Source organism: Poecile atricapillus, chromosome W (genome assembly GCF_030490865.1).
Source record: "Poecile atricapillus isolate bPoeAtr1 chromosome W, bPoeAtr1.hap1, whole genome shotgun sequence".
In the NCBI taxonomy this organism is placed as follows: Eukaryota; Metazoa; Chordata; class Aves; order Passeriformes; family Paridae; genus Poecile; species Poecile atricapillus.
In genome coordinates, this window is record NC_081288.1 from 26,714,810 (window position 1) to 26,740,593 (window position 25,784).

At 52.1% G+C, this 25,784-nt stretch overlaps 1 protein-coding gene across 2 annotated transcripts; it reads right to left on the bottom strand.

Annotated features, from left to right (window-relative positions):
- Positions 1-9,447: 9,447 nt before the first annotated feature.
- On the bottom strand, positions 9,448-25,173 carry LOC131592183 (platelet-derived growth factor subunit B-like). Of its 2 annotated transcripts, none has more exons than XM_058863521.1 (7): positions 24,170-25,173; positions 17,232-17,328; positions 13,961-14,044; positions 13,273-13,478; positions 11,427-11,568; positions 10,856-11,021; positions 9,448-9,626 (listed from the first exon to the last, which is right to left on the bottom strand). In XM_058863521.1, the coding sequence occupies exons 1-6, from the start codon at positions 24,323-24,325 to the stop codon at positions 10,885-10,887; spliced, it is 822 nt and encodes a 273-aa protein (XP_058719504.1). In that variant the 5' UTR covers positions 24,326-25,173; the 3' UTR covers positions 9,448-9,626; positions 10,856-10,884. The 2 variants fall into 2 exon arrangements, with proteins under 2 accessions (XP_058719504.1, XP_058719503.1); XM_058863520.1 differs by having other exon boundaries at positions 10,852-11,021.
- Between the last annotated feature and the right edge of the window lie 611 nt (positions 25,174-25,784).

Here is a 25,784-nt window from a genome sequence, read left to right on the forward strand (position 1 = left end):
TTCTTTCTTGTTTTTTTTTTTTCCTTTTTTTTCACTGACACACCAAACCAAACAGGGCCAATGCTGACCTTCGGTCAAAGCTATGTCATGATGGTTTTGTCCCACAGTCTAATCACAATCCTCGGGTCTTGCACAACCAGGTACTTGGAAAAAAGAAAGAGTTCTTTCTTCCTTTAAAGCACACCCCTGTTCCACCTACTCCAGCTTCCCACTTTCCCCTTTCACAGCCTTCTGTGATTAGGTACCTTTCTCAATGAAACAGGCACATGTCATAGCTCCACTGACTACTGAAAAAGAAGGAGAAGGAGACTCCCCACTTCCCATCACCAGCTGTACACACGTTTTGTTGGAAGGGGAAGGGACCCCAGGGAGGACAGAGGACAGTGCCTTTGGTCACATGCAGAACACTGTTTTTGAGGAATTGAAAGCATGTAATGTCTGCAAGATTGCAAAAAAACACCCCAAGGATGCTTCTACATTTTAGGAAGTGGCTATCACAGCCATTCTTAGGCCTGGACAGGCTTTTGGGAAGCTCTCAAGGGAGTCCTGGTGACAGACCTCCCTGCAGCCATTGGGAAGAAAACCTGCCGTGTGCAGTTTCCATACCCATGGCTGGGCATGCAGCAGGGGTCTCAGCCTCATCCCAGAGCTTGGTGCCTTTGCCCTGGCACTGGTGGGGTGAGGAGCTGACAAGGTTTGGGGTTTGCTTGTTGCTTGGTTGGGGGGTGGACACTTGCTTCAAGAAGTGTAATTTTGGTAGGTCTGTGTGTTTCTTTGCTGCATTGCTGGCGGGGGAATCCCTGCAATACCAGGTCAGGGTATCAGTGGGACTGCTGTCAGCAGCAGCTAAGATGCCTCTGCTCAGCAGGCAGGCAGGTCCTTGCTGTCTCAGGGCCTGCTTCTGTAAGCAAGAGCTGCTGTGCATCAATCCCAATTTCTTCCCAGCATGGAAGGCCTTTTTATCACTCCCTGGGAGGGAAATAAGCCATACTGTGCTGGGTGAAGGACAAAGCAAAGGAGGCTTCTGCACTTTGAACTCAACCTCCAGTGCTGCACAGAGGCTCCCTCCAGAGCTGTTTTTTCCTAAATTCATTACATTCAACTTCTTTGAAAAATGCCTTTCATACCTGCAGCTGAGGAGAGAGCCCTGTTATTGGAGAAAGGCAGGAAGATTTTGGACAACATATTGACAGGTGCCTTAAAAACACATTTGGGTCTGTAGGAGAAATGGTGTTGAGGTCTGACGCTGGCAAAATCAGTCCCATCATGAGATTGCTTGGGAAGGGGTGTGAATGTGTCCTGTACTGCCCAGAGTAAAGGTCCAAAGGAGCTTAACCAGAGGCACAAAAGCTCCAGTCACTCAAGGATTTCAGCCCAGCCCAGAGCTCCCAAGCAATCCAGCACCCTGGGAATGGGAAAACCCCAGCAGGGATTCGCTGGACTCTCAGGGGATTACAGTCTGAATGACTAAACCTGTTAGGTCACTCGAATGATCTGCTTCCTTTTATGGTCAAAATCAAGTGTTAGAAACACAGATTTCCTCTTTCCTTAGAACTGGGTTTTCTCGGTACCACAAATCAGAGGATGCAATGCTAAAATTAAGTGTCTGAAAGCACATGCATAGTGTTGCAATCTTGCTGCCTTGCCTACTGGTCTGTGTAATGCATGAGTTGGGTAACAAACAATAGAGGTTGGAAATAGCCAGGACGGATATTTCCTCTTTCAGTTGCAGAATTGTTTCCTTGACTGGTGCGTGCATAAACCAGGTGGCAAAATGCTTGCCCTGACCAAGTTTCCTGGCAAGCAGAAGGGGTCTTTGGGTGAGGGGTGGAAAGGAGCGAAGGAAAAGTTCCCAAAAAGCGAATCCTTCCTTTGGGCTTTACCTTCATCCTCCCACTCCTTTACAAGTTCACTGTGTCTCGCTGTAACTGGTTCTGGCAGCTCCTCACAAACTTCTCAGGTCCTTCCCCAAGCTGCGGATGGGAACTCTCAGCATCCCATATCAGCGATGGAGAGCTGAGATGCAGATGTCCATATCCCAGGACCTCTGCTAACTGCCAAAACCTGGCACTGTGACCTCTCCCGTGCAGTAACACGTACCCCAGGAAGCCAGGTCCTACCAGGACTGGGGAGCAGCAGACCTCGTTGCTCTCAAGCACTGCAGTGACCACCTCTCTTAGCCCGCAGAAGTGACAGATGGAACCTGCTCTGGCCGAGTGCTGGCACCCAGGTCTCATGAGGCCCTTGTTTCCCTCCACTCCAGTTCCATAAGGGCTGGTCACATCTGAAGTTCAGGACCCACCTGCTTCACTCACAGCTCACACTTGTGACACTTTGGAAGGCCACAAGTGTTCCAAATGCCAGGGACACTGCCAGCAGCGATGACATCCTTCCCCATCTGCACCACAGCACAGACAATGCATCACAGTGGGCACAGCAGCACCATGCCAGCTCCCAACGTTTGCTGCCCGAGGGCCTCCATTCCCTGGATGGGTGTGCACATGCACCCAGATTCCTTGGAGGATTTTTTAATACAAGCTCATAAATACACATTTTCCAGCTAGGGAAAGAAGAATTCCCTGTTGCTTGCTGTCCTTCTTCAGGGATTAGTGGTGTCTGGCACTAGGAAGTTTCTAAGCACCAAAAGCTTCTCCTACACCCTTACACTCAGTCTTGGTCTTTCCCCAAAAAGAGAGGCAGCTCCTTAACTCAAAGAACTCCAAACAGCTAACCTCTTGCTTGGAAAAACACACACGGGATGAACCTGCAATGAAATATTCCACTTTCTAGGTTAGAGCAAGGAGGAAAGGGAACAGGGTTCAGTCCTGGGTTTGGGGGTTGCACCTGGCTTTTCATCTGTGTTCAAAGTGGGAAACTGGAGCAGATTTTGTGTCCCACATAGCAACAGCATCTGTCTGCTCCTTCCTGGCCATGAGCTTTGAATCATCTACAAGACCTGAGTAAATAAATAAGTACAACAATAGGTCACAGCATACCCGGTGGGACTATCCATGGAAAAGGGAAAATACGTATCATGGGGAAAAAACTGCAGATCCTGTTCAGCTGCTCCTTTCTGTTTCATTTAGTACACTTGAAGGTGGCCGTGCTGGGAAAATTATTCAATTATTCAATTATTCAATTATTCAGTTGAGGGCTGTTCACACCTGCCTCAGTGGAGCCAGGAGAGCCTCATCCCAGCCAAACCTGAATGCAAGGAACACCCATTTCAGTGCTTTTACAGCCATCTGATTGCATCTCACTGCAGCTGGAGAGATTCTCTGATGTGTAAAGCATCCCCCCATCCCTCCCAGGGGACAACCTGCACAACTGGCTGTCACCTCACTGCAGCAGGCACTAGTCCTGCCCTTCATGGACCAAGAGCCTCATCTGGATTTGTGCATCCTTCTGGGAGGGAGCTGCTCCTCATCCAGCCTGGGATGCTGGAAAGCAGGGTCCCCTGTGAGTGAGAGGTGTGCTCCTGCTTTGCTCCACTTGCCAGAACTGCCTCAAACTTTCCAGGGCAAGGCTATGCTGTGATTATGATGTTTTGTCCATGGCTACCAGGTTTATGGGACACCAGGGAGACCCCCTTTTCCTCCCATCCCCCTCCCTGTGCAAGCATTTTGTTTTTCTTCTTAATTAGTGGAAAAAATCCTGAACCTGTCAGAGGGAAGGAAGGTCTTTTCCCTCTCTCTCTCTCTCTCTCTCCTCCTCTCTCTCTCTCTCTCTCTCTCTGTCTCCTCGGTCAATTACTGAAAAACAAACAATATCCATGGTTATGGTGAAACATTTTTTCCACCTAAATAACACCTCTGCAGATTTTAAAGGCACAGGCCACTTTGCACAGCCCCTCGCCATGAGAGATGGTTAGGAGACATTGCAGGCACCCTGCAGAAATGCAAGCACTTCCCAGAACTTTTCCTCACAGACATCAAACCAGTGTGTGCAGTGTCACGGCAAACCCCCCTGCCCTCCCTTCTGGGAGAATCTAACACCCCAGCATGCCCAAGTGTCAGCTCTCCTCAGCACCCTCTCTCCCAACATGCTGGTGTCCTGAAGCCTGCTGACATCCCCACCCAAGGCCTGGGGAGTCCAGAAATCCCCTCCGTGGGGGTGATGCAGGTGTGAGGAAGGACTTCTTTCTGGGAGCACACCTTGGTTCAGTCATCAGCACTTTTCCTGTGCTGACCTCATTTGCTTTTGTCTCTGATGTTGTTGCTCACAGCTGAGGAGACCAGCAGTAGCTGACACCATCTCCTCTGCTCTGGGTCTGTGCCGAGATTCCTGCTGAAAAATCATTTTTTTCATGCAGAAAACAGCCAAGCAGGGCCTGGGTTTGGGGACCAGAGACTGCCTTCACTGACTGCATAAGCCAGCTTTGGCCTGGGCCAAAGGTCGGGACATTTGGGAACCTGGGAGTTTCCAAAGCTGCTTGGACAAGATCTATGGCCAAGCTGCTTGCCCGGAGTTTCTGCACCATCCATTGAATTTTTGCAGCATGTGCAAAAAAAAAATTCACAGCAAACATTTTGAAAAGTGCATTGACTGTCAAACCACAAACCTCCCTGCTGCCTGGGTCCCTGCCGTGTTTGGGTTGCTGCTTAATCCCTTGCAAACAGCTTTATTGAGATAGTAATAAAAAAGTAATAAAAAAAAGGGGGTTGATTCCCTTGAGGCTGCCTTTACTCCAGACTTTGCCATGAATCCAAGGCAGCCCATCATGCCAGAGTCCTATCTGGAATCTGCCTGACTGGGGGAGGAAAAATAGTAGGTGAGCCCTGCCATAATTTTATATTTTGGTATCTTTAATCTCCTGGCTCATCTGCCAAGAGCTCCAAGGATCCACTGCTGTGCCTGTTAACTCCTTGCGTTAACCCTGTGTCTGCACTCCCTGCAGGGAGGCCACAGCTTCTGGGGTTACCTCCTGCTCCTCTTAGCACTCAGTTTTTGCGGGGCTCTGCCCTGTGACAAAATCCACAAACAGCTGAGGCTGCCTGGCTTCCTTGCAGTGTCTTTTAAGATGGGAAATTCCCAAGCCTGAAACAAGTTCACTTGGTCACGGGCAGATCATGGATCAGGGAGGGGCAGCATCCTTTGGTCACGGGCTGTCTGAAGGCGAGTGAGGAACAGCTGCATGCTCAGGCAACGAGTTTTTGTTGTGGGCATTTTTCCTAAATAGCTTCCAATTCTTCATATTTTCCTCCTTCTTTGTACCCTGCTTTCCCTTGGCATAGCTGTCTTCTCCATCCCTGGGGCCCACCAGATATTGGTGCATGGACAGTGAGATGAGGCCACACTCCAACACATCCCTATCCCACCCTGGGATAAAGAGGGAAAGCACTGGTTTCCACTGAGGTGTCTCCAGCCAGGTTTGGATCTTGGGCAGATCAGGCAGCAAGACGCGGTGGCCATCATGGTGAGGCCACAGCTCGTGACAGGGAGGCAGAGAATGCCTGTATGGGCTTTGTGCCACATGGCACATGGAGAAGGCTCTTCCTTCTAGCCACAGACAGGTATGTGGGGAGTTTAAGCTGTTTGTATTCCTGGGTATCAGTAAATTAGCAGTCAAGGGTTTTCCCGGGCCTGTTCTTGCAAACTGATTTTTCACTTCATTAACCCATGAAACAGATTTAGTGTTGCACACTGTCAATGTTAAAAGCCAGGAAGTCTGGCTCCAGAACACAGGGGTTTGCTCCTTGTGCCTGAATAGCCCCCAGACTTGCTCTCCCATCTGTGTGCTGCTTTCAGGAGCTGTGCTGTCATGGGAGGATCCATTGCTGCAGCCTCTCTCCACTGCCTGGAAGGCTGGATGTGTTTCCTCCATCAAAAGATGAAGCTCCTGTTGAATGACATATCCTGAGACCGGGCCTTTAGGTAAAGCAGCAGTTGAGCAATTAAACCGGGGACAGTTGCCAAAACTCCTCAGCTCCCCTGAGATCACCTGTAGCAGTGGGTTCACCAAGCTGCAGGAGACAGTTTCCAGCAGTATGCTGCCAGGATTTACTTCCTGATCCTGGCTTTGTGGGGTGGGTGTAAACGACTTGCTCCAGCCTTGAGAAGTGGCACAGGTGCCTCCTTCCTGTGCTCCACGCTGAGCTGTGCTGAATGCGCACCAGGGTGCTGTGGTGAGCAAGCAGCATCTGAGCAAGCCCCTGGACAAGCCCCTGGACAAGTCCCCAGACAAGTCCCCTGACAAGCAGCTGCTGCACATGGGTGCCAGGCACTGGACAGAGGGTGGCTCTGAGTGCCACGGCTTGCAGCCTTTCAGCACCAGCTCATTCCAAGCTGTTAAAAACAGAGACGTGCAAAATGGGGTTGCCTGGGGACCTCCATGGACAGGCAGCATGCTGGACCCTGGGACACTGAGCTCTTCCTCCCACTCCCCAGTCCAGGATGACACTCTCATGCTTCATGCACCTTGTACCCCTCTTTGCACCCTTTTCTTCTCAAAGTCTCTGCTGACAAGGCCCTCAAGCCCAAAGAAGTCTCATGTCAAAAAAATCTTTCTTTTCCCTGAATTATCCTTTGGAAATCAAAGTGGGGATTGCGATTTTGCCTGTGTTTTCATTGTTGGGGGCAGATAGAGCTCACCATTACTCCCTCCCTTTGGAGGATGAGAGAAAACAGGTCATCACCCCAAAATGAACCATGTCCAGCAAGGTGCACACCTGTGAGCATCAAGCTTGTCCTTTAATGACATCCTGGACTATTCCTACACACTGATGTCCTCAGTTTCACCACTTTAGCACAAGTCTCTGCTTGGGCCTGTGCTCCTCACAGCTGAGCCATGGATTTAGGGCGCTGTGCATGTGCTGGGGGGATGCCAAAATTGAGGCACAGGGCAGGACCTGCCTTTGCTCCCCACAGCATGGCACCCAAATACCAGATGTGTGATACCTCCCTCACTGGGAGGAAAGGGAAATGCAAGGGCCTTTCTGGCCACGGGAAGGATTGCTGTTGTCTAGACGATGTGACTAAGGAGGGAAGGGGCCAACTGTTTGTACAGCTTTGGGAAGTGTAAACAGTGCTGACCGTCCCAAGCCCTTCAAAGCAGAGGAATCCGGAGACGGGATGAAAGCACAGGGAAATTCTGACCGGGTGTCCTAACAGAGCACTGAGGTGAAGGGGACCTCTTCAAGGCAAAAATCCCAGCACCTGAGTCATTTCAAACCAGCCCAAGTGAGGAAGGAGGAGCTCAGCATGGCTGAGCGTGGGCAGGGCTGTGTGTGGGCTCTCAGGACTTTCCCCGTTTTGGTTGCTTCTCTCTGCAATCTCAGAACAAGTGTCCTGAAAAGGAAACTGGATGCCCTGGAAATCCTGTTGTGCCCTGCAGTGAGCTGGTTTGGCCTCTGCTTTTCATCCAGTTCACAAAAGAAAGAGAAAATGATATTCAAGAGGTGATTTCCTTTTTTCTTTTTTTTTTTTTTTTACAACTTTAAATACAGTACTGAGTATAAATTAATCTTACATTTTTTTAAAAAAGGCAAAAAAAAATTAAAATAAAATAAAACAAAACCTCACCATATTTACAAACCAAAAGAAACAGATTTTGGAACAGGGTAAGAAAGTGTCTTAAGACTTGGGGGCTTGAGGCTGGAGGGAGGGAGCAACGTGCTGCCTTGGCAGCGGTACGAGAAGTGCTCTGGGCTTGCAGGAGGTAAGAACTGGGTCCCTCCACAACTTGTAACAGCTCCCAGGCTGTGGCTTTGGCTACTTTCCCCATCTCCCTCCAGAGCTTTCCCCCACAAAAGAGGTGTGTGTGCGAGGGGAGAAGCGCCGTGTGATTGATCTGGGCAGGCATTTTTTTCATGTGTGCAGCACCTAGCACAGCACAATCCAAGACCCTGACTCCAAGGTGATGCTGGGAATTCCCATCATATGTAACCATTCTGCTAGTGGTTGCTGGCTATTACCTGTGCAAAGCCAGCCCTTGCCCATACAGTCCTTCTTCCTCCTCGAAGACAGGCAGGGAGTGACCCAGGAGGGACCTTACAACGGACCCTCCAGTTGTTCTCTCAGTCCTCCTCACTTAGAAGAGCTCATTTCTGTATCAGACAGCTGCTGCTGACCGTGAAGACCACCTTCATTTCTTTCTCTGTACCTACACAGAGCTGTCCACATCATGGATCAACTTCCAAGCTAAGTGGGCTAGGAATATTTAATAGGTAAGATCAAGAAGGATTTTGAGAGGGAAAATGTGAGGAAAATGATGGGAGATGTGGGAACATTGGCAGGGAAAGATTAGTGGAGGCATAGTATGCAGGACATCCAGGAAGGGGTTAAAAACCTCGTGGGAATGACATGATTCTGCTTTCAAGACCACAGAGCAGGCAAGGACAGCTCACTGAGATTAAGTCATGCTTCTAAGTTTGGCTGTCCTTGGTCTTGTTGTGGTGCCACTTCACCTCCTGCAAGGAAGTTGTGCTGGGAGGGGGTGGGGGTTGGTGCAGAGTGAGAGAAAAGGGTAACAAGAAAGAAGGAGATCAGATGATGCCTCTGCCTGCCCCATCCCCAGCCTCGCAGGCACGTTGCAGTAACAGTGTGCTTTTCTGCCAGCTCAGTGAAGCCGATGCATGCACATGCCTCTGAGCTTCCTGCCACTGGGGAATGAAATCCATTTAAGAACATATATATATATATTTTTTTATATATGTATGTATAAATACACATACACACACACATGCACACACATATATATATATACACACACACACACACACACATATACACACGCACACATCCAGAGTGAATTTAAAAAATAATTTGAGTCCGAGCCTGGAAAGTTGAATTCTCCACCAGCATGTGCAAAGATGGCTCCCTTTGGCAGGGGCCAGGGGCGTGGAGACGATTCTGCCACTGTGTGCTCCTTCCCCACGATCCAAACACCTTCCAGTCAGCACCAGGAGCAGGGGAAAGAGGGAGTGGGGGAATGCATTTGGCTTCTTTGTTTGTTTGCTTGTTTGTTCTGTTCCCCGAGATGTTGTATACCTTAGTGGTTTTGGTTTTCCTTTTTAAAAATAAAATATACACACGCACGTTAAAAATATATATCTGTCCAGGTAGGGCAATAAAAGTCCTTAGTGCATTTTCCATCATTGGTCACCGCTTGCAATCTGAGATTTGCCTGTTTCCAAAAGGTAGGTCCAATGCAAGAGTAGATCTCAGCTGGGCCCCCCCCAGCCTTAACAGAAGCATGAGGGAAAGGGAGAATATTCCCCTTCTGTCCTCTGTCCATCTGTTTTTCTCCTTCTCTTGAAAGAAATTGGACCCGCTTTCCTTTTCACATTTTCCATCCTGTCCTCTGTAGCAGGGAAGGAAATGTCCTGTTCTCATCGCAAGTTCTGGCTGTTGGCATTCAGGGTTTTGTTTGTACTTTGTTCTTTTCTCTTAGGTATATATATATATATATATATGTAGGTCATCCTTGTCCTTTTGTGTGTGTGTGTGTGTAAAACTTTAAAATTATGCTAATAAATGAAAGGGAGGCTTTGGTGGGAGAAGGTCCACTGATGGAAAGGGAAGCACCAATTGCCGTCTGAATCAGACGTCGAGGCAGATGGACAAAGAGGAAAAGTTATCATTCCAAAGACCCCATGGGGGCAATACAGCAAATATATTAAATAAACCTAGAAGTAAAAAAAAACCAGACACACCATTAGAACATGTAACTCTTTGCCCCCTGCTATGCTAACTCCCCTCCTATCCCCTTTTCTCCTCTGGAAACATTTGTGCCAAGGAGCCAGATTAGAAGCCTGGGAGGACTTTTGACCTCCTCTATTTTTTCCGCTGAACAGCTTGAGCCAGAGCTGAGATTTGCATGGGTTTGTATCATTTCTACCCTGGGAACTTTAGGATGGCCAGGAGAATCCTGGGATAATCAGAGCCCTTGTAGTGCAAAGCGTGGGAATCCCAGTCTCAAGACACTGCCTGGTGCCCCTCGTCCCCAGCTCCTGAAACACCACACACCAGGGGAAGCCTGCTGTCCCCTCTCCCGAGGTGAGGGGAAATGAATGTGAAGTGGTGGCCCAGGCTTATTCAAGTGGCTGCAGCAGAGCTGGAACTGCTGAGCTCTGGGCCAGGGCTCTCCCTGTTGAGTTGTGTCACCTCTCTTGAAATTCAGCTCCCACCAATCTGCACCCTAACTACTCTTTCCCTCTTTTTTCCACCTTTTCCTCTCATAGGGAAACAAGGCTTAGCCTCCTTTCCCTTGTACCAGTGAAATTCTTTTGATGATGAGGGAATTACTCCTGTTTACACAAGTCATGGGGAGAAGAATCAGACCCTGGCCTGACAAAGTCCAGACCTCTTGCCAGAGATTCCAGTTCTCCTCTCCCCTGGTATGACCTTTCTCATGCACATAGGCTTCCCGCTAGGAGAGTGATGAACCAAAAGTGTTGCTGCTTTTCATTCTTTCTGCCAACTCAGCTGATGAAATAAAAGGAAAAGGGATCCCTAGAGCAACATTAATGTTCTGTTTTCAACGGAGAACCAATAGAGAAACTAGAGCAGGAGTTGCTGCATGGAAGAGATGAATTACATGGACCCCGAGGGGATTTAGGTGTAGGGAGAAGTCAGGCTTGTTCCCTGCCTGAAAGGGAGACAGAGAAAGGAGAGGGTGGGGCCTGAGAGCAAGGATGGCTGCAGCATGATCATTCCAACTTTGCAAAGAGCCTTAATTCCATAAATAGAACCCACATGTTGGCACCCAACCTAGTTCTTCCTCCTCCTTCAGCCCAGGTTCGGTCCTGCAGTAGCCCCACACTGAACAAGTGGCCAGTGGTGTGGGAAGGGTCTAAGATGCCATTCCCCAAGAGGACATCTTTCCCGACTGGAAAAGCAGCTTGCTGTTACCTGCCTTGTGCTCTCTCTCCCCTGCCAGCACTTCTATGCTATGAGGATTTCTTTCAGCACTTTCTTATCGTTGACATGCTTGTACTTCTTATGTTTCCTCTTCTGTGCCGGCGGCCGGCGTACTCGCCGCCTCTGTGAGACAGCGGCTGTGGTGAACGCCGGTGACAAGCCTGCCAAAAGAGAGGGGAGAGTGTCTGTACAGCCAGGGGCAGACGGCTCCTGTTGAAATATCCTTCTCCACACACTGTCAACAAAGAGCTCTGCAACAGCAGGGCCACAAGGCCTCTTTCTGTTCTTCTGTTCCTTGTCCTCTGTTCTCCACAATCTCTGCCCTCTCCCTTTTCCCACCATGCCCTTCCCCTCACCTCTCACCTTCCCCTCCTTCTTTTCCCTCAGTCTCAGCCCCTTCCCGGCAGGCAGACATCCTGGGAAAGGTCCCTCAGCTGGTACAAACCAGTGAAGGCCCTTGGGATTCACTGGAGCTAAGCAGACTGAAACCAGTGTAGGTCTCTTTTCTCTCTCCCCAGCCCCTCTTCTCACACCTCCCTTCATTCCACTGATGTCAAGATCCTTACGTCTCTGTTCACGTGGCCCTGGACGGATGTTCCTGGGGGGTGGTCGGAACACGGCTTCACACCGACACTGCACGTGGTCCTCCAAAGGCACAACAACTTTTGTGAATTTTGGCTTCCTCTGGACAAATTCGATCTTGTTCACCTATTTGCAAGAGGAAGGCAAGCAAAAGATTAATACAGCCACAGCTCCCACTCAGTAAATTAGTCAGTGTCAGTACACTTTAGTCCTGGCTTTCTTCTTAAAGGGTCAGAAGGCAGCTTACAGAGCCCTGTTCAAACTCAAAACTCAAACTCAAACCTCAGACTCAGGGGTGGTGTATATGGAAGAGTCTTCTGAACATGGCAGCAGAGCGGACCCAGACCGGGCAGGTTTGGATGGCTCTGGTTGGTTTCCCTGATCCTAGCTATTGCCAGAGCTAAAGCAGGATGACTGGTTGATCAGAGACAGAAACATGGAACATGCAGGACATGGCAGCCCGTTTCTGACAGATGTGATGGCAGAGACCTGGGGCAACCAGGATAATTCCCACAGGAACCTATAGGAAGGGCAAAAAAAAGAACTCGGGTCTGAAGCAAGCTAACACAGCCTCACCAGCTCTGCTGAGGCCTGTCTGAATTTGTCTCAAGCTCTTTAATAACTCACAGGGCTGAAGCCCTCAGCTCTTCATGGGAAAGGCGGTGCTCTGGAAATTCCCCCGGACTCTCCACCAGTGCTGACTCAGAGGGAAGACTCATTGCTCCACATCCCACCACAGGGCACAAGCTTTCTAGGGGGTCCTCCCACTCCATCAGCAGCCAGGCCTGACCCCACTCAGCTTATCTAACAGCCCTGCGGTCCCTGAAGTGTTCCACAAGCTATAAATACTCACTCTGCTCTCCATCTGGGATGGAATTCCTCTAAACCCACTGCCCCCAGCAGCATCCCTTGGCCAGCGCCAAAGCAGCCAGGCTGTTTATCTTTCCTTGAAAGCCCACTCCACACGCTTCAGACCACACGCTGCTCACTAGACAAACACTTCCAGCCAAACAATAGAGAGACCTCTGTCCTCAAAGAAACCATTTCCAGGTCACTTTTTCAGGCTGGCTTTTGACCTCTCACTTGTTTTTTTCCAGAAAAACAACCCCCATTTTTTCCTCGTTCAGCCTGGCTTTTCTGAGAAAGGAATTTCCTGATGAAAAGGGCTGTGTGTGAATACAATCTCTCCCAGCCAACCTCTGCTGCCTGCCTGGGGGAGTCTCTTATGGCTCAGGCAGAGGATTAGTACAGGATGAATATCATTTTTAAACAAGCTGTCTGGGAGGAAGCTGTGAGGAGATCACTGGTAGCTGTGAGGGGAGGATCAGAACAAGAGGTTAGCTGTCAGGTGTCTGCTGGCTGATGGAGCAGGTCAGAAGGTAAGTGTGGGCTGAGAAAGAGAAGCTGTTCCAGCATACATCTTGGAAAGAAGCTGCAGCAGCAGTGGAGGGATGGAGACTGACACTGCAAACCCTCCTCCTTTTGCATCAAAGCCAGTTCCCACGATGAAAGAACCTCATTTCTTCTGCTCTAACACAGCAGACAAGGCTGCCTCGAGCCACAGGAAGGGCCATGGCACAGAGCTGCAGCTGGGGACAGTGCCCTGTGGCTCTGCGTGGTGACAGTCCCCAGCTGCTGGACAGCATCAGCCCTTCCAGCAGCTGGCATGGACATCACCCATGCCAGCAGCCGCAGCGCTGCATGGCCAGTGCAGAGGGGACAGGTGGCCACGTGAGCCCAGCACCTGAGACCCGCCCTGGCTTTGGCTTTGGGGCACAGGGATGGCAGTGGGCAGCAGGAGGAGGGAGCAGTGGCAGGTGTGTCCCCTACCTGGACGTGCCGGACGCGGATCTGCGTGGGGCGGCACTGCACGTTGCGGTTGTTGCAGCATCCGGAGCAGCGCTGCACCTCCACGCAGGGCGGCCACACCACGAAATTGGCGTTGGTGCTGTCCACCATGTTGCGGGAGATTTCGAAGACCACCTCCCGCGTCTTGCACTCCGCGAGGACAGCTGTCTCTGCTGCTGCCAGAGCATCTACGGAGGGCCAAGAGAGAGACGGGATGGAATGGGCTTTGCAGCTGTCACCATGCCACTACAGCCACCTCTGCTGCAAGGGAAGGGCCCCACATGGCTCTCACACACACACACACATGTTCTTTCTCTCTCTTCCACCCCTCCAGCTGTCTCCCTGTACAGAGCCATGCCCTGTGGAGTAACCCCCTGTACGACGATGCCTCTCACTGCAGCTCAGGCAGAAGATGAAATTTTAGTGCAAGCAGGCACCATCAGGATTTAAGGCAGAGCAGTGCACAGAAGCCGAGACTCCCTCTCCTGCTCTCCCAGGGTGAAACACCCAGCTCCCACTCCAGGCCCAGACCCTCCTTCTCATGTCTCCACACATACAGGCACAATAAAACCTCTACCCCTACATCTGTATCTCAGACACGTATCTGGACCACCCACGGCTGCTCAGGTGAGTGCCCCAACAAACACAAGGTGCAAGACCCCCAGCTCACCTAGGCTTCTTCGCTCTCGAGACAGGGCCGCAGGGTTTTGATCAGGCTGAGTTGCATTCAGGTTCAGGCTCGAGCCATCCTGCTCTGCAAAGGGTAAGACATGAACTGATAGCACCAGGGAGAGGCAGGAGAAGACAGCAGGCACTCGTGCTTAGATCACCAGACTGAGTGCAGGGCCATGGGATATGCCACGGACCCAGGACGTCATGCTAGGTGTGAATCCACAAACAAGGTCACAGCTGTGCTGTGGCAGAGATACTCTTTGCTCAGACGAGGCAGCTCAGAGCAACAAGCCTATCATGAAAGAGGGGACCCAGTCAGGTCTGGGAGAGGAAAACTCCAGCTCAACAAAGATAAGGCCCATGTCAGGACATTCTGGTGTCAGAGAGGAGCTGCTGAGGGATTCAGATTGGCCAGCTGAGACCAGGATTGCACCAAGGAGGATCAAAGACCAGACGCGACAAACAGAACACTTGGTGTTTAACACTGAGGTGCCTTCCTGGGATTGCTTGGGACTGGGAGAGCTGGGACGTGAGAGGGCAGGTGAAGCAGGGGATGGGTGGTAGGTGGGGTGCTTGCTTTCCTTCTCCCAACTCAACTGCTCTAGGTTAGAGCAGTTTTATAACAGAAGAACAGAAAAATAGAGTTAAAATTACTTTTCCTCTAGGCTACTCTAAGGTAAGAGGCAGGATCTGGAGGTGGTTCAGTCAGCGATGGGAGAGGAAGACCGATAGCATTCAGGCCAGCCCTGAGCGGTCTCCTCCCACCCCACTGCTTTTTCCCATAGGAAGTGCTGAATAGAGAAATGCCCATAATCCCCATGGAGCACTCCAACACGCAGCCCCTCCTGAGCTCGGGACAATGGCTGCGCTCGAAGATAGCTCCCACCCAGCCACAGCTCTTTCCTTCTCTGACCTGCTTTAGCAGCTGAAGGAAACTGAATGGACGTCAGCATCAAGGGAGCAATTTTCTTAAAGGGAATTAGGGGCCAGTGGAAGATCTCTGTTTATCAGATGTGTGGTGGAGCAGACTTCCCTTACCTATCATGTCCCATTCCTCTTCCTCAGCCCTGCCCTAATGCAGCCCTCTCATAAAGGGGAGCAGGGACTTTGCTCTCTGCTCAGGTCTCAAGCAGATGATGACGGGTTTGGGATGGGTGAACAAAGGCTGCATTCACAAGGCAGGAATCATGTGCCTGTCAATGAGCAGTCAACATCTACCTATGATGTGGACAGACAGACACCCTTTAAAGTGGCTGGAAAGGTGGGATCAATTCTAGGCACCATTTGTCTCACCCTCAGGCAAACTCCCAAAATGAGAACTGGTAGATTACACTGTAGAAGGGTCTGTAGTTATCTTTGGGCTAGAGAAGGTGTCTGGATGACTGGTTTACATGGGCAGCCACTGCTTTGTGGGCAGCCACAGTTAAAGGAGATTACTTCCACTCTACACACTTCTGTTCCTGGGTCTGCAGTAGTGCCCAAGCTCAGGAGAGAACTCTCTCGGCCCATCTGCCTCCTGGAGCTGCCTCATTCTGGCTCCTTGTGCAGTCAGTGGAGGGAAGCAGCTGGGACATGCACAGGGTGCACAGACAGCGCAGGGAATAGCTCCAGCCACTTTGGGATTATTTTGCTAACACACTAATTTGCTAATTCCTCACAGGGCAAGCAAATGCCAGTGCCCCTCAGTCAGTACCTGGGAACAGATGAGAGCCAGGGGGTGAAACAAAGAAACAGCTTCACAGCACCACTTTTTCCCTGACCAGCTTTTCCTATCTGGGACCTGAAGTGAAACCAGTGACCCAAAGCTCTGCAGCCTTCTCTCATACCCCTGGGCTTCTGGAGCCAACCAGATAAGCCTATTTTATTTCTTAATCATGAGGCTGATTAATAGCTACAATAGAGATGTATCTGCTCCTTAGACACTGGGGCATGGCAGATTGGATGCATCTTCTCAGCTTCTCCTTGCCCACCCATCCATCCTGTGGCGTTTCATCAAATGAAGGTGGGGCTGCCTTTGGTGCACGAGTTGATGAGAGGGGAGAAATGGGGGCAAAAAATAGCAACAACTATTGACTCAAATCTGTTGAGAATCATGTCCCTTCCTCCCCTAGGCTGTCCTTCTACACCCCAGGTCAGTACTGAAGACATTTGGGGCGGGGGAGACCAGCCTGGGACAATCCAGCAGGGCTAATTTTGGAAGTTGCCCCATTGTGTGGCTCTTGGGCAAGGAGGAGGGAACTGGTGAAGGCAGGGAGCGGCCCTGGCAGTGGTGGGGAGCCTCGTCGCCTCTTTCTAAGACAAACAATAGCTGAACGCAGCTGGTGCCCTCCCCCTCTTTTTCCCCCCCTGCCCCTCCAGGGCCGTTTTGAAAGGCAGCGGGAATGCTTTTGAGACTGCGCCAGTGGTTGGACTGGCATAGGAAACAAAAGCAGGAAATTCTGTTCCCCCGTAGATAGTGTCTCGGCAAGGATTACAAAGCTCAAAACAGACAAAACACGAGAGAGCAGTCGAGCTGGGGGGGCTGGGGAACGACGGGCGGGAGCAGGGTTAGAATAGAAAGGAATTTGCTCTGAAGAGAGCGTTTATAAATAAATTCCTGGGCCAGCCCAGCCGCCGTGGCGCGTGCTCCGGTTCCCACACGTGCCGACCCCTCCACGCTTCGCCGCTCCTGCTGCTCGCTGCACGCAGCCCTGGCCAAGTGACCCCGAGGCCCTGCAGCCCCCGGAGCTCTTATCTATGGGCAGGAGGTGAAGCCACGCTACCCTGACTTAGCCCCTGTCCCGTAGCTCACCCATGGACACGTGCTCTGCTGCTCTCGTCCTAAGAGCCTCTGGGAGCCCGCGGCCTTCTGTGGATGCTTAACCTGGAAACTCGCTCAGCCCTTTCCTCCTCTGCCGCCCTATTTCCACCTCCTGTTTTGCTGCCTCCTAAAATTATCCTTGTCCAATTCAAGCCCTGCTGACTGAGCATCTCCCAGGGTGAAGAATGGTGAGCTCAGTTCCTTGCACCCACCTTGCCCGTCTCATACTAATTTTGGAAGACAATGTCCAGACAGTTTGGAGATCTAAAAAAACATCTAGTTGCCTCTATCTCCCACAAGTTTAAGGGGGACTAAGTCTGTAAACAGTCAGGTCTTGGCTCCTGAATGGTTCCCATATTTATAATGAAGTCTATTGATAGTGTGCCTGCTGAAAAACAGAATATCCCCTCCCAGCCCCACCAAAGAATAAATTAAAAAGAGAGGAGTGTTTGGTGAAGAGGAGATTTACCTACGGAGTCTATCCGCAGGGCACGCTGAAGGTCACTGATGGAGCGCACTGAGCTGCCACCCAAAATCTCATAAATGTCTTCGGGTATGGGGTCCCCCTGGCAGATGACAAAAAGGAAAGAGAGGGAGAAACGACCATTAGAGAGATGATCTGCAAATACTGTGTTGTGGAGCGGGAACAGGGAGTCAAGTCTGGGGGAGACACGACAGAACCAGCTAAATGCAAAGACATGCATTGTCTTGAGTTGGCTTTTAAACCTTGAGGGCTTTATTCCTCGTGAGGGCATGAACCTGAAACCTAAGCAAAAGCAAGAGAGCCCCTCTCGCTGCCTCTCACAAAGCTGTCAGGAAACTAAAAAAGCCAAAAATCACCCCGGCTGTGCAGCAGAGCCCTGGACACTATGCAAGCAGCCAGCAATGCTTCCTTCTCCGGTGGTGTATGACTTCTCCAGGTGGCTTCTCATTCCTGCAGCCTGCAGTAAAGGCGTTTTAACAGACTTCCCTTACACTATCAGATAAAACCTTCCCAATATTTCCCTCCGTTATGAAACTCCTTCACGGGCTTTGTCAGTTATCGTGTGTGTGTGCGTGTGCGAGCGCGTGTTTTCAAACCACAGAGGCCCAATAATATACATCATTTGCATACTCTTTTTTAAAGGAAAAAAAAAAAAAAAGGCAGGGGTTGGAGATGAAGATTGGCCTTCACGGCTGAGGCTGCCCCAGCGTGAGCCCACGGTGAAACCACAAAATCTGCAGGGAGGTGATGGGCTGAGGAGCTGATTTGGAGGAAGAAACATATGGGAGTTTGGATGACATTGCACACCAGCAAGAAAAAGCCTTGAGTAAGCAGGTTTAGCAACATCAGACAATGGGCCAAATACAGAGTGTGTGCAGGCAGGTGCAATGCCATCGGTCTCTTGGGAATTTTACTCTGGCACTAGGCTAGAGCCGGCCCCAGTGATAGCACTTAATAAGAGTACAAAGGAGCGGTGTGGGAAAGCAAGCGCTGATTAAAACATACTTCCGAAAAACTAGAAAAAGAGACAGAGGAAAGTACTGGCCAAAGTGTTTGCTTAGCTCCCAGCTCTCTTCATTCAGGGTTACTCAAGTGGAAAAGCTGCTCTTTCAGCCGGGTGCTGGATGGCGTCTGAGGCGCAGCCCTACGCATGTCCCTGTAACTGAGAGGAGAGCTTGGCTTGTGTGCCTGTGAAACGCAGGGATTTTCATGTGGGTTTTTATGGACAGTTGGTGGCATGTGTGTGGTCCTCCTACTGTACAGCTATTCCCTCCCTGCCTGCATTCAGTGCAGAACCTTTTCCTTCTGCTCACAGCTGAGAAAAGCCACCAGGCAGGTGGCTAAACGTTGGCTTTAAACCTTGAGGGCTTTGGCCCAAACCTGCAGCTACTTTTGGATGGCTGCTTGAGCCTGGCACTCTCTCACACGTGCCTGTCCTTGGCCACCCACCGCTTGCTTCCATAGTAGGACAGCAGGAGTGCTCCCTCCTCAGCCCTGCCAGACCACCCTCCAATACTGTAACTTAAACTGGGATGCAGTGATGTGAAGGTTGCTGCAGCCCAAAGAGGTTCAGAAGCCTCCTGAAGAGAGCTGCAGAGCAGACAACACCAGTGTCCTAAACCTCCACAGCCAGATCCACCAGACAGCTTCAGTCAGACCCAGCTTTCCTGCCCTGCTCCACCCCTGTCACTGTCACATCTCACCACAGATCTGGCTGTCCGCCTGCAGCAAAAAGCAGATTTTACATCCCCAGGCATTACTTCCTCAGTCTCCGAGGGAGAGGGAAGCAGCGTCAGTGATGAATGCACAGTGAGAGAGAGACTTGTATAATTCAGGGATCACTGAATAGCTGTGAAATGAAGATGCCTTCTGACATCTCCTGCTGCGTGAGGAAGAGGGGGACCAACAGCCCAGTGCTGGAGAGGCTCTGCAGCACTTCCCTGCCTTGTGCCACACACATTTACTGGAAGAGAGATCATTTTCAATTCCCAGTACTTGCATTCAGAGCTCAGTGCTGGGTGGTGAAATTGCAGGCTTTCAATGTTTGCACCTGTCAGCTAAACGCGTTTGTGTACAAATGCTGCTCTGCACGGATGCCCCTGGACCTTCCTGACACTTAATACATGTAGGAAATGGAACTTTATTTTAAACTCCGGCACTTGCTGGGGGGAGAGCGTGGGCAGGTGTTACGAGTCTTGGTGACTTTGGAAGCGAGCTGGGAGGTGTCACCTTGCTAACTGAGCAGGGGGAGCAGATATGAATCAGGGATTGAAAAACGCAGGCCCTCAGGAGCCGTAATTCTGGTGACTGCCTGTAGCAATAAGCTCCACTCCCTGCTCACGGCAGCAGTTTTAGATGCCAGTTTTTTCTTGTTGCAGATACTACCAGCATGGCTATGGTGTAACACCAGCCCACACGGCTCATAATCCTGTCCTCCTCCCCCATTTTTGTAAGGCAACTCTGCAAGTGACAACTGCAAGTCTGTGAAGCTCCTTGTTTTACCCTTGTAAACCAAGGCTGAGGCTGGCCTAAGAGCAGCGGCAAACCTGAGCTGCAGGCCTTGTCCTTGCTCCCTCTGGGGTCTGTCCCTGGGAACAGCCATGCCTCTGGCCCCTGCCCCAGCCCTGTGCCTGGCAGGCCCTGAGATCGGGCACTGCACACTCCCAGGCTCGGGGCACTCGTGGGATGAGACACAGGGAAGCAGAGCTCCATCAATCACCTCCACCTAATCCCATGGGGTCAGAAGGTAGAGGAGTACTGCAAGAGAGGTGGGATCCCCAAGAGACCAGCCCAAGCAGCTGGTGCTTTTCCTGCTTAGCAGCTCCTCTGGAGTTATTTGTCTAACACAGGTTAACAATCTCCTTTTTTAACTCCGCGGCAGATCAAAGAAGACTTTTGTCTCAATGGACTCTTGGCTGGCTGTCAAGTGCCCCGAGGCCTGGCCTCCTATTCCTGCGAGGCCCTGAATTCTTAGAAGAAAGTTTGTTCTTCCCTCCCTCCCTCTGCTCCCCAGGTCCTGACTCTGAGTCGCAAGGGCACCCCCCAATCTGCCAATCCTTTGGCAGGAACCTTCACTTCCCTTTCTTGTGCTGGTTGCTGGTGCTTGAGGGGCCATGGCACATCTGACAGAAGGCAGCAGAGCAGCTGCTGCCTGCACTGTGGCTGTGGCTCTGTGGCCTCTCAGCACATCAGCTTTGCTCCCCTCCTCCCAGATGTCCAGCAGCACTGTGTGGCCACTGCAAATAAACGCAGGTGCAGCAATTCCCCTCTTGACGCTCCCCACACATGCACTCTCCCAAAATCTGCCTCCTCCCTAGCCCCACCACCTCTCGCTCTGGAGTTTTTTCCCAACTTCTGCCTTTGAGCGCCAGGGATGCTGAAAGGTCCCCTTGCCATCAGCAGCTGCCAAGCTGGTGCAGGGAATACGCAGTGTCCACACCCTCTGGCGAGGGTTTCACAGTCTTGCCTGAAGGTAGGCACAGAGGAGGAGGAGGGAGCAAAGATTGTGCAACCAGCAGGGAAGGCAGACCCTCAGGGCTCAAAGAAATCACACAAGGATACTCCCGAGGTGAGGACTCCTCCAGTTCCTTTTTCTAAGCTGGTGTGACTGCACATAGGAGGGCAGAATGGTATCAGCAGCACCAGTTTGTGAAGGGCAGGGAAACACCCACCTATTCAGTCCTCTGCACAGGAGAGGAGGACTTTCTGAGCACCTTCACACCGACCATGGCAAAGGATCTTGGCAGCAGGGTCTCGAGTGATCAGCCAGGCAAAAAACCCCAAACAAACAGCATTTTTTAATTCCCTCTGAAGCTGACGTGTGGACCCTGAGGGGAGACTCCGCCGCATTCCCTGGCAGAGGGCAAGACCAGCAGCACCTGCCACCAGCACCCCCCCGGCACAGGGCTTCCACCCTTCCAGCACCACTCCTGGCTACAGGAGGACCCTGACAAATGCCTGTCAGAGTACTCTGCCGCAAGTACAACCCTCTTCATGTGAACCCCCCTCCACTTGGAGTCGCGGCTTATATTTTCCCCCCTTAAAATAATCAAACAACGTTTGATCTAGTCCGTGTTCCTAAAATACAGCCAGACCTACCCACCCTTTTTCCATTTCAAGGGGGACTCCACTGCTCCTCCCCACTCCCCCCACACCTCCCCTGAGACGCTGGAGGCATTTCCACTCCCGGGGCTGGTTGTATACCAGCAGCTCTGGAAGCAGCGCAGGAGCCCTGTCATTCCCTCCTGCTGCTGCACATCAGCTGACAGTGAGAGGGAGGCAGGGACGACTCGCCTGGCTCCTTCCACCAGCTCACCCCAGACGTGTCATCCATCCCGGCTTCCACTGCTTTGTCCTTGTCACTGCCTCGTGCTAGGAAGACTGGGGAAGAACGCCGGAGCCTTGCAGCAGGAAGACGCAATGGGGAGCTGGGTCGAGGCTATAAGCAAGCGCCCAGCCGCACCCCATTCCTTGGGAATTCCAGAAAGCACTGCCAGTGGGGCTTCACCCCGGCACAACCACCACTGGCTCGGCCCATCTCTGTAAATGTTGCAAGGCAACTATTACAGCCCGTGGGGCAAATGCAAATAGGTTAAGCATCCTCGCTTCCCAACTGGCAAATACCTTCCCGCTGAGGCTTGTACTCCCTCCGGCTGGAAGAGCTCCAGGGCCCTCCAGCTCTCCAGCTTCAGATGGGTGTGATCAAAGAGGGAGAGGGACTCAGGAGGCTCCATCTCTTTGCTCAGGGCCTCTGTTGATCTGGGGAGCTACTGCTCCTCATGCACTTTCTCCGGCAGGGCTGGGGAGGAGCTGCAAGCCCCATTCAGAGGACGACTCTGGTTCAGCAGCCTGGTGGGAGCTGCACTGTCTGTGCCTGGTGCAGAGGGTGCCACTCACTGCCCTCAAAGTAACTGTGAGCACTGGCTGCAGGCTGAACCATCTACCCAAGCAGAAACGTTCTTGGTTCTCCTGCCATACAGTGACAAATATCACAATTCCTCCCATGAAACCTCGGGCCAGGATTACCAAACTCTAACTCTACTAGGCTGTCATAGAGATGTGCAGTGTCTCAGTCTGATTATGGCAACTGAGTAACAGCTCCTTGGGAGCGGAGACTTCCATCTTCACCCTTTCCCAGTGGCAACCCTAGCTGATGTTTCATGCTGCCTGAGAGAAAGAGATCTGAGCCATCCACAGAGGAAATACCATCCTCTGCCCAAAACAAACATGACCACTGGGTAGCCCACAGCTCTAACTGCTTCCTTTTGTGGCTTGGGCAAGGGCAAAATGAGCCCATAGTGAGGTGACGTGATGCTTTGCACCCAACTTCTTCTTTGCATCCCATGAGAGGTGCACCCACCTACCCTGCCCAAAAATGAGGAAGGAAAAGAGAAAAATGATGCAAAGAAGGGAAAGTTTTGGTGGAAGGTGGTTATTTCCTGCCCCTGATAATCAAGCTGCAAATCCAGCCCACAGTTCGAGCGCTGTGTGGGAATGTTAGGGGCTTTCTGAGCCCCTCAATCTGCATGCAATCAGATGATGAAATGTGACAGCAGAGGTAAAAGGATTTGGGGGTTTGGGGCTCCTTTTCCTCCACCAGGGCTGGGGATGAAGCTTCAGTTTCTACACAGGGAAACCGAAGCGGGTTGGGGTGGTCGTTCAAATCCACCACCTGGCCCTTACCCTCCGCTCAGCTCCTTCCTGAGCAGCACATCCAGGCCTGCAGGGCACGATGCTTGCATGACCGTGGAAGCACAGCGGGCACTCACCTCCTGCCCCTTCCCCCAGCTGGGCACACACCTTGCTGAATAACCATGCTGCTCAGAGTGCCGTGCCTCTATTCACACCGTCCCTTTCCTCCCTCTTTCCAAAGCCCCACGGCCTTTCTCCACTGCCCCCCTGGCGATGCCAGGGTGGATTTCACACTGTGCATTATTCCAGAGGTGTTAAGTGGGTCCTGGTCGCTGATGCACCCGCGCTGCCGTGATGCCAAGATCACCGGGTAGGGTGAGAGGCTGGAGGGAACCAGCGCCCACCCCGGGGTGACAGCCCTGGGCGAGGCAGGGCAGGAAGCTGCAGGTTCTCTGGGGCTCGCCAGCAGCATCCCTGCTCCCACATTAACCAGGGGCTGCTTCAGCCTGGTCTCCCCTGACCCTGCAGCCAGAGGCAGACACAGGGGTGGGTGTATTCCCAGGCGAGCCCCCCTCTGCGTGCCTGTCCTGATGGGAGCCCCCACTCCAGAGGTGTGCCCGCTCCAGATGGGGTGCCCGCTCCAGCGGAGTGCCCACTCCAGAGGGGTTCCGCTCCAGAGGGTGCCCACTACAGAGGCGTGCCTGCTCCAGCAGAGTGCCCGCTCCAGAGGTGTGCCCGCTACAGAGGGGTGCCCGCTACAGAGGGTGCCCGCTACAGAGGGGTGCCCGCTCCAGCAGAGTGCCCGCTCCAGAGGGGTGCCCCCTCCAGAGGGGTGCCCGCTCCAGAGGTTTGCCCACTCCAGAGGGGTGCCCGCTCTAGCACAGTGCCCGCTCCAGAGGGTACCCGATCCAGAGGGTGCCCGCTCCAGAGGGTGCCCGCTCCAGAGGTGTGCCCGCTCCAGAGGGTGCCCGCTCCAGAGGTGTGCCTGCTCCAGAGGGTGCCCGCTCCAGAGGTGTGCCCGCTCCAGAGGGTGCCCGCTCCAGAGATGTGCCCACTCCAGCGGGCGCTGCGCTCCGGGCGGGGGGCGGCGGTCGCTGCCCGCCATTAGCGCTGCCGGGCCCCGCCGCAGCCCTTCCCGCGGAGCGGGGCCGGGACCGCGCCCCCGGGCTCCGCGCCCCCGCCGCTCCCCGGCTGCCCCTGCCGCACCTGCGGGCCGGAGCCGCCGCCGGCTCTCCCCCAGCGCGGGGCCGGCAGCTCGGCAGCACCGCCCGCTGCCCGCGGCGGAAACTCACCTCCATGCGGGCCAGGGGCAGCGAGAGGATGAACGCGAAGACCACGCCGAAATTCATCCCGACTCCAGGCCCCGCCGGCTGCGGGCACATGGACGGCGAGCCCCGGGAGGGAAGCGCTTCCCGCAGACAGCCCCGCGGCCGCCCGGCCTCAGGCATCGAGGGCGCTGCGCGTTCCCATGTCCCCTGCCAGCCGGGAGGAGGTGGGAGAGGCGCAGGAGCCCTTGGAAGAGGACGTGGAGGTGGCGGTGGTGAGGGGAGACAGAAGTAATTCGCGGTGACTCGCCTGCCTCTGCGCTATCTCATAAGCCCGGTGGGGAAAAAATGCAGTCCCTCGGAATTATACACATCCAGAGTCTGGGTCCCCCTTGCCGCAAGGGATGCTTCAGCGGTGCCTTCGGCTAGGTGGTCCACATGCTATTCTTCCGCTTGGTTATCTTCCCTTTATTAAAAATGTGTATCTGTAAAAGCTTTTACGTGCAGGTAACAATGTCTCAATGTTCTTAGAAGAAGGTGCGCAGAATAATAACTAAAAGGAAAAAAAAAAGTTTTCCAAAGTTTGGTGTGAAATCCAAAAAATGAAATCTTCTTCCGTAAGTTGTCCTCTTCTTAAAATGCTCCTTTCCTTCCTTTTGGCCACTTGCTTTTCAGAGAAAAGTTGCCAGTGTACACTGAATTTCTTCCCCTTACATTAGACTCTGGCTCAGATGCCTTCTCGTTCCAAGTGTTGGCAGATTGCTTGGACGGGAGGTTTGCTTTGGGTTTGGAGACAGGTGAGAGCAAATGATTTTGCTCTGGGTTGTGAGCGTGTGTTTGTGTGCGTGCGCTGAGCCTTGACAAGCCTCAATGTGGAGCCACTGGTGCTGCCTCCTGCACTCTGCTGCAACAAGAAAGGAAAAACAACAACAAAAAAATGCAGAAAAGGTAAAAATTGCAGGAGAGGCGAGTGAGCCGACGGGTCTTTATTTTCTGCGAGCTGCAAGAGAGACTAAGCTGGCACTCGGGGCTGCTCCTTTTATGAGGGAGAGGAGATGGGTGGAGCATAACTTGCCATCCTCCTCTTGGCTGGGTATCAAGGAACAAATCTAGTGAGGGAGTAGCAGTTCATTGCTGAAAAAATAAAAAGTGTGTTAATTTAAATGATAAATTAATTAAAAATGACTAATGCTGCAGCAACCTGTATAATGTGGCTTTAATATCGCGTGAGGAATGGGGACAGAGATTCCTGCCTCCTCGGCAAGAGATAAGAAGAGAGGAGTTCCCGGCACGGTAGTTTGTTATTTTTTTTGGCCTCAGGTTCTCGCTGTTTCAGTCTGGAGCCCATTTCTCTAAGCTCCACTCGCCGCCTTCCTTGCCCTGCTACACCACTAGCTCCAGGGAGAGAGATGACTTTAATCTTACATCTCTTTGTGTGCAGGGAAAAAAAAGAAGCCAGAGAAATTTACACATTGCTATAAGACAATCTGGTGTTGCTCGTGGCACCCGGAGGTATTTTGCTGCATGATTATCTCCACGATGCAATAAACATCTGAAGGGAAATTAAGAGAGCAGATATTTGCTGTGGGGGGGAGAGGGATGGGGAGGGGAAGGCTGCTAACAGGTGAGTTCAAGAAAGAGT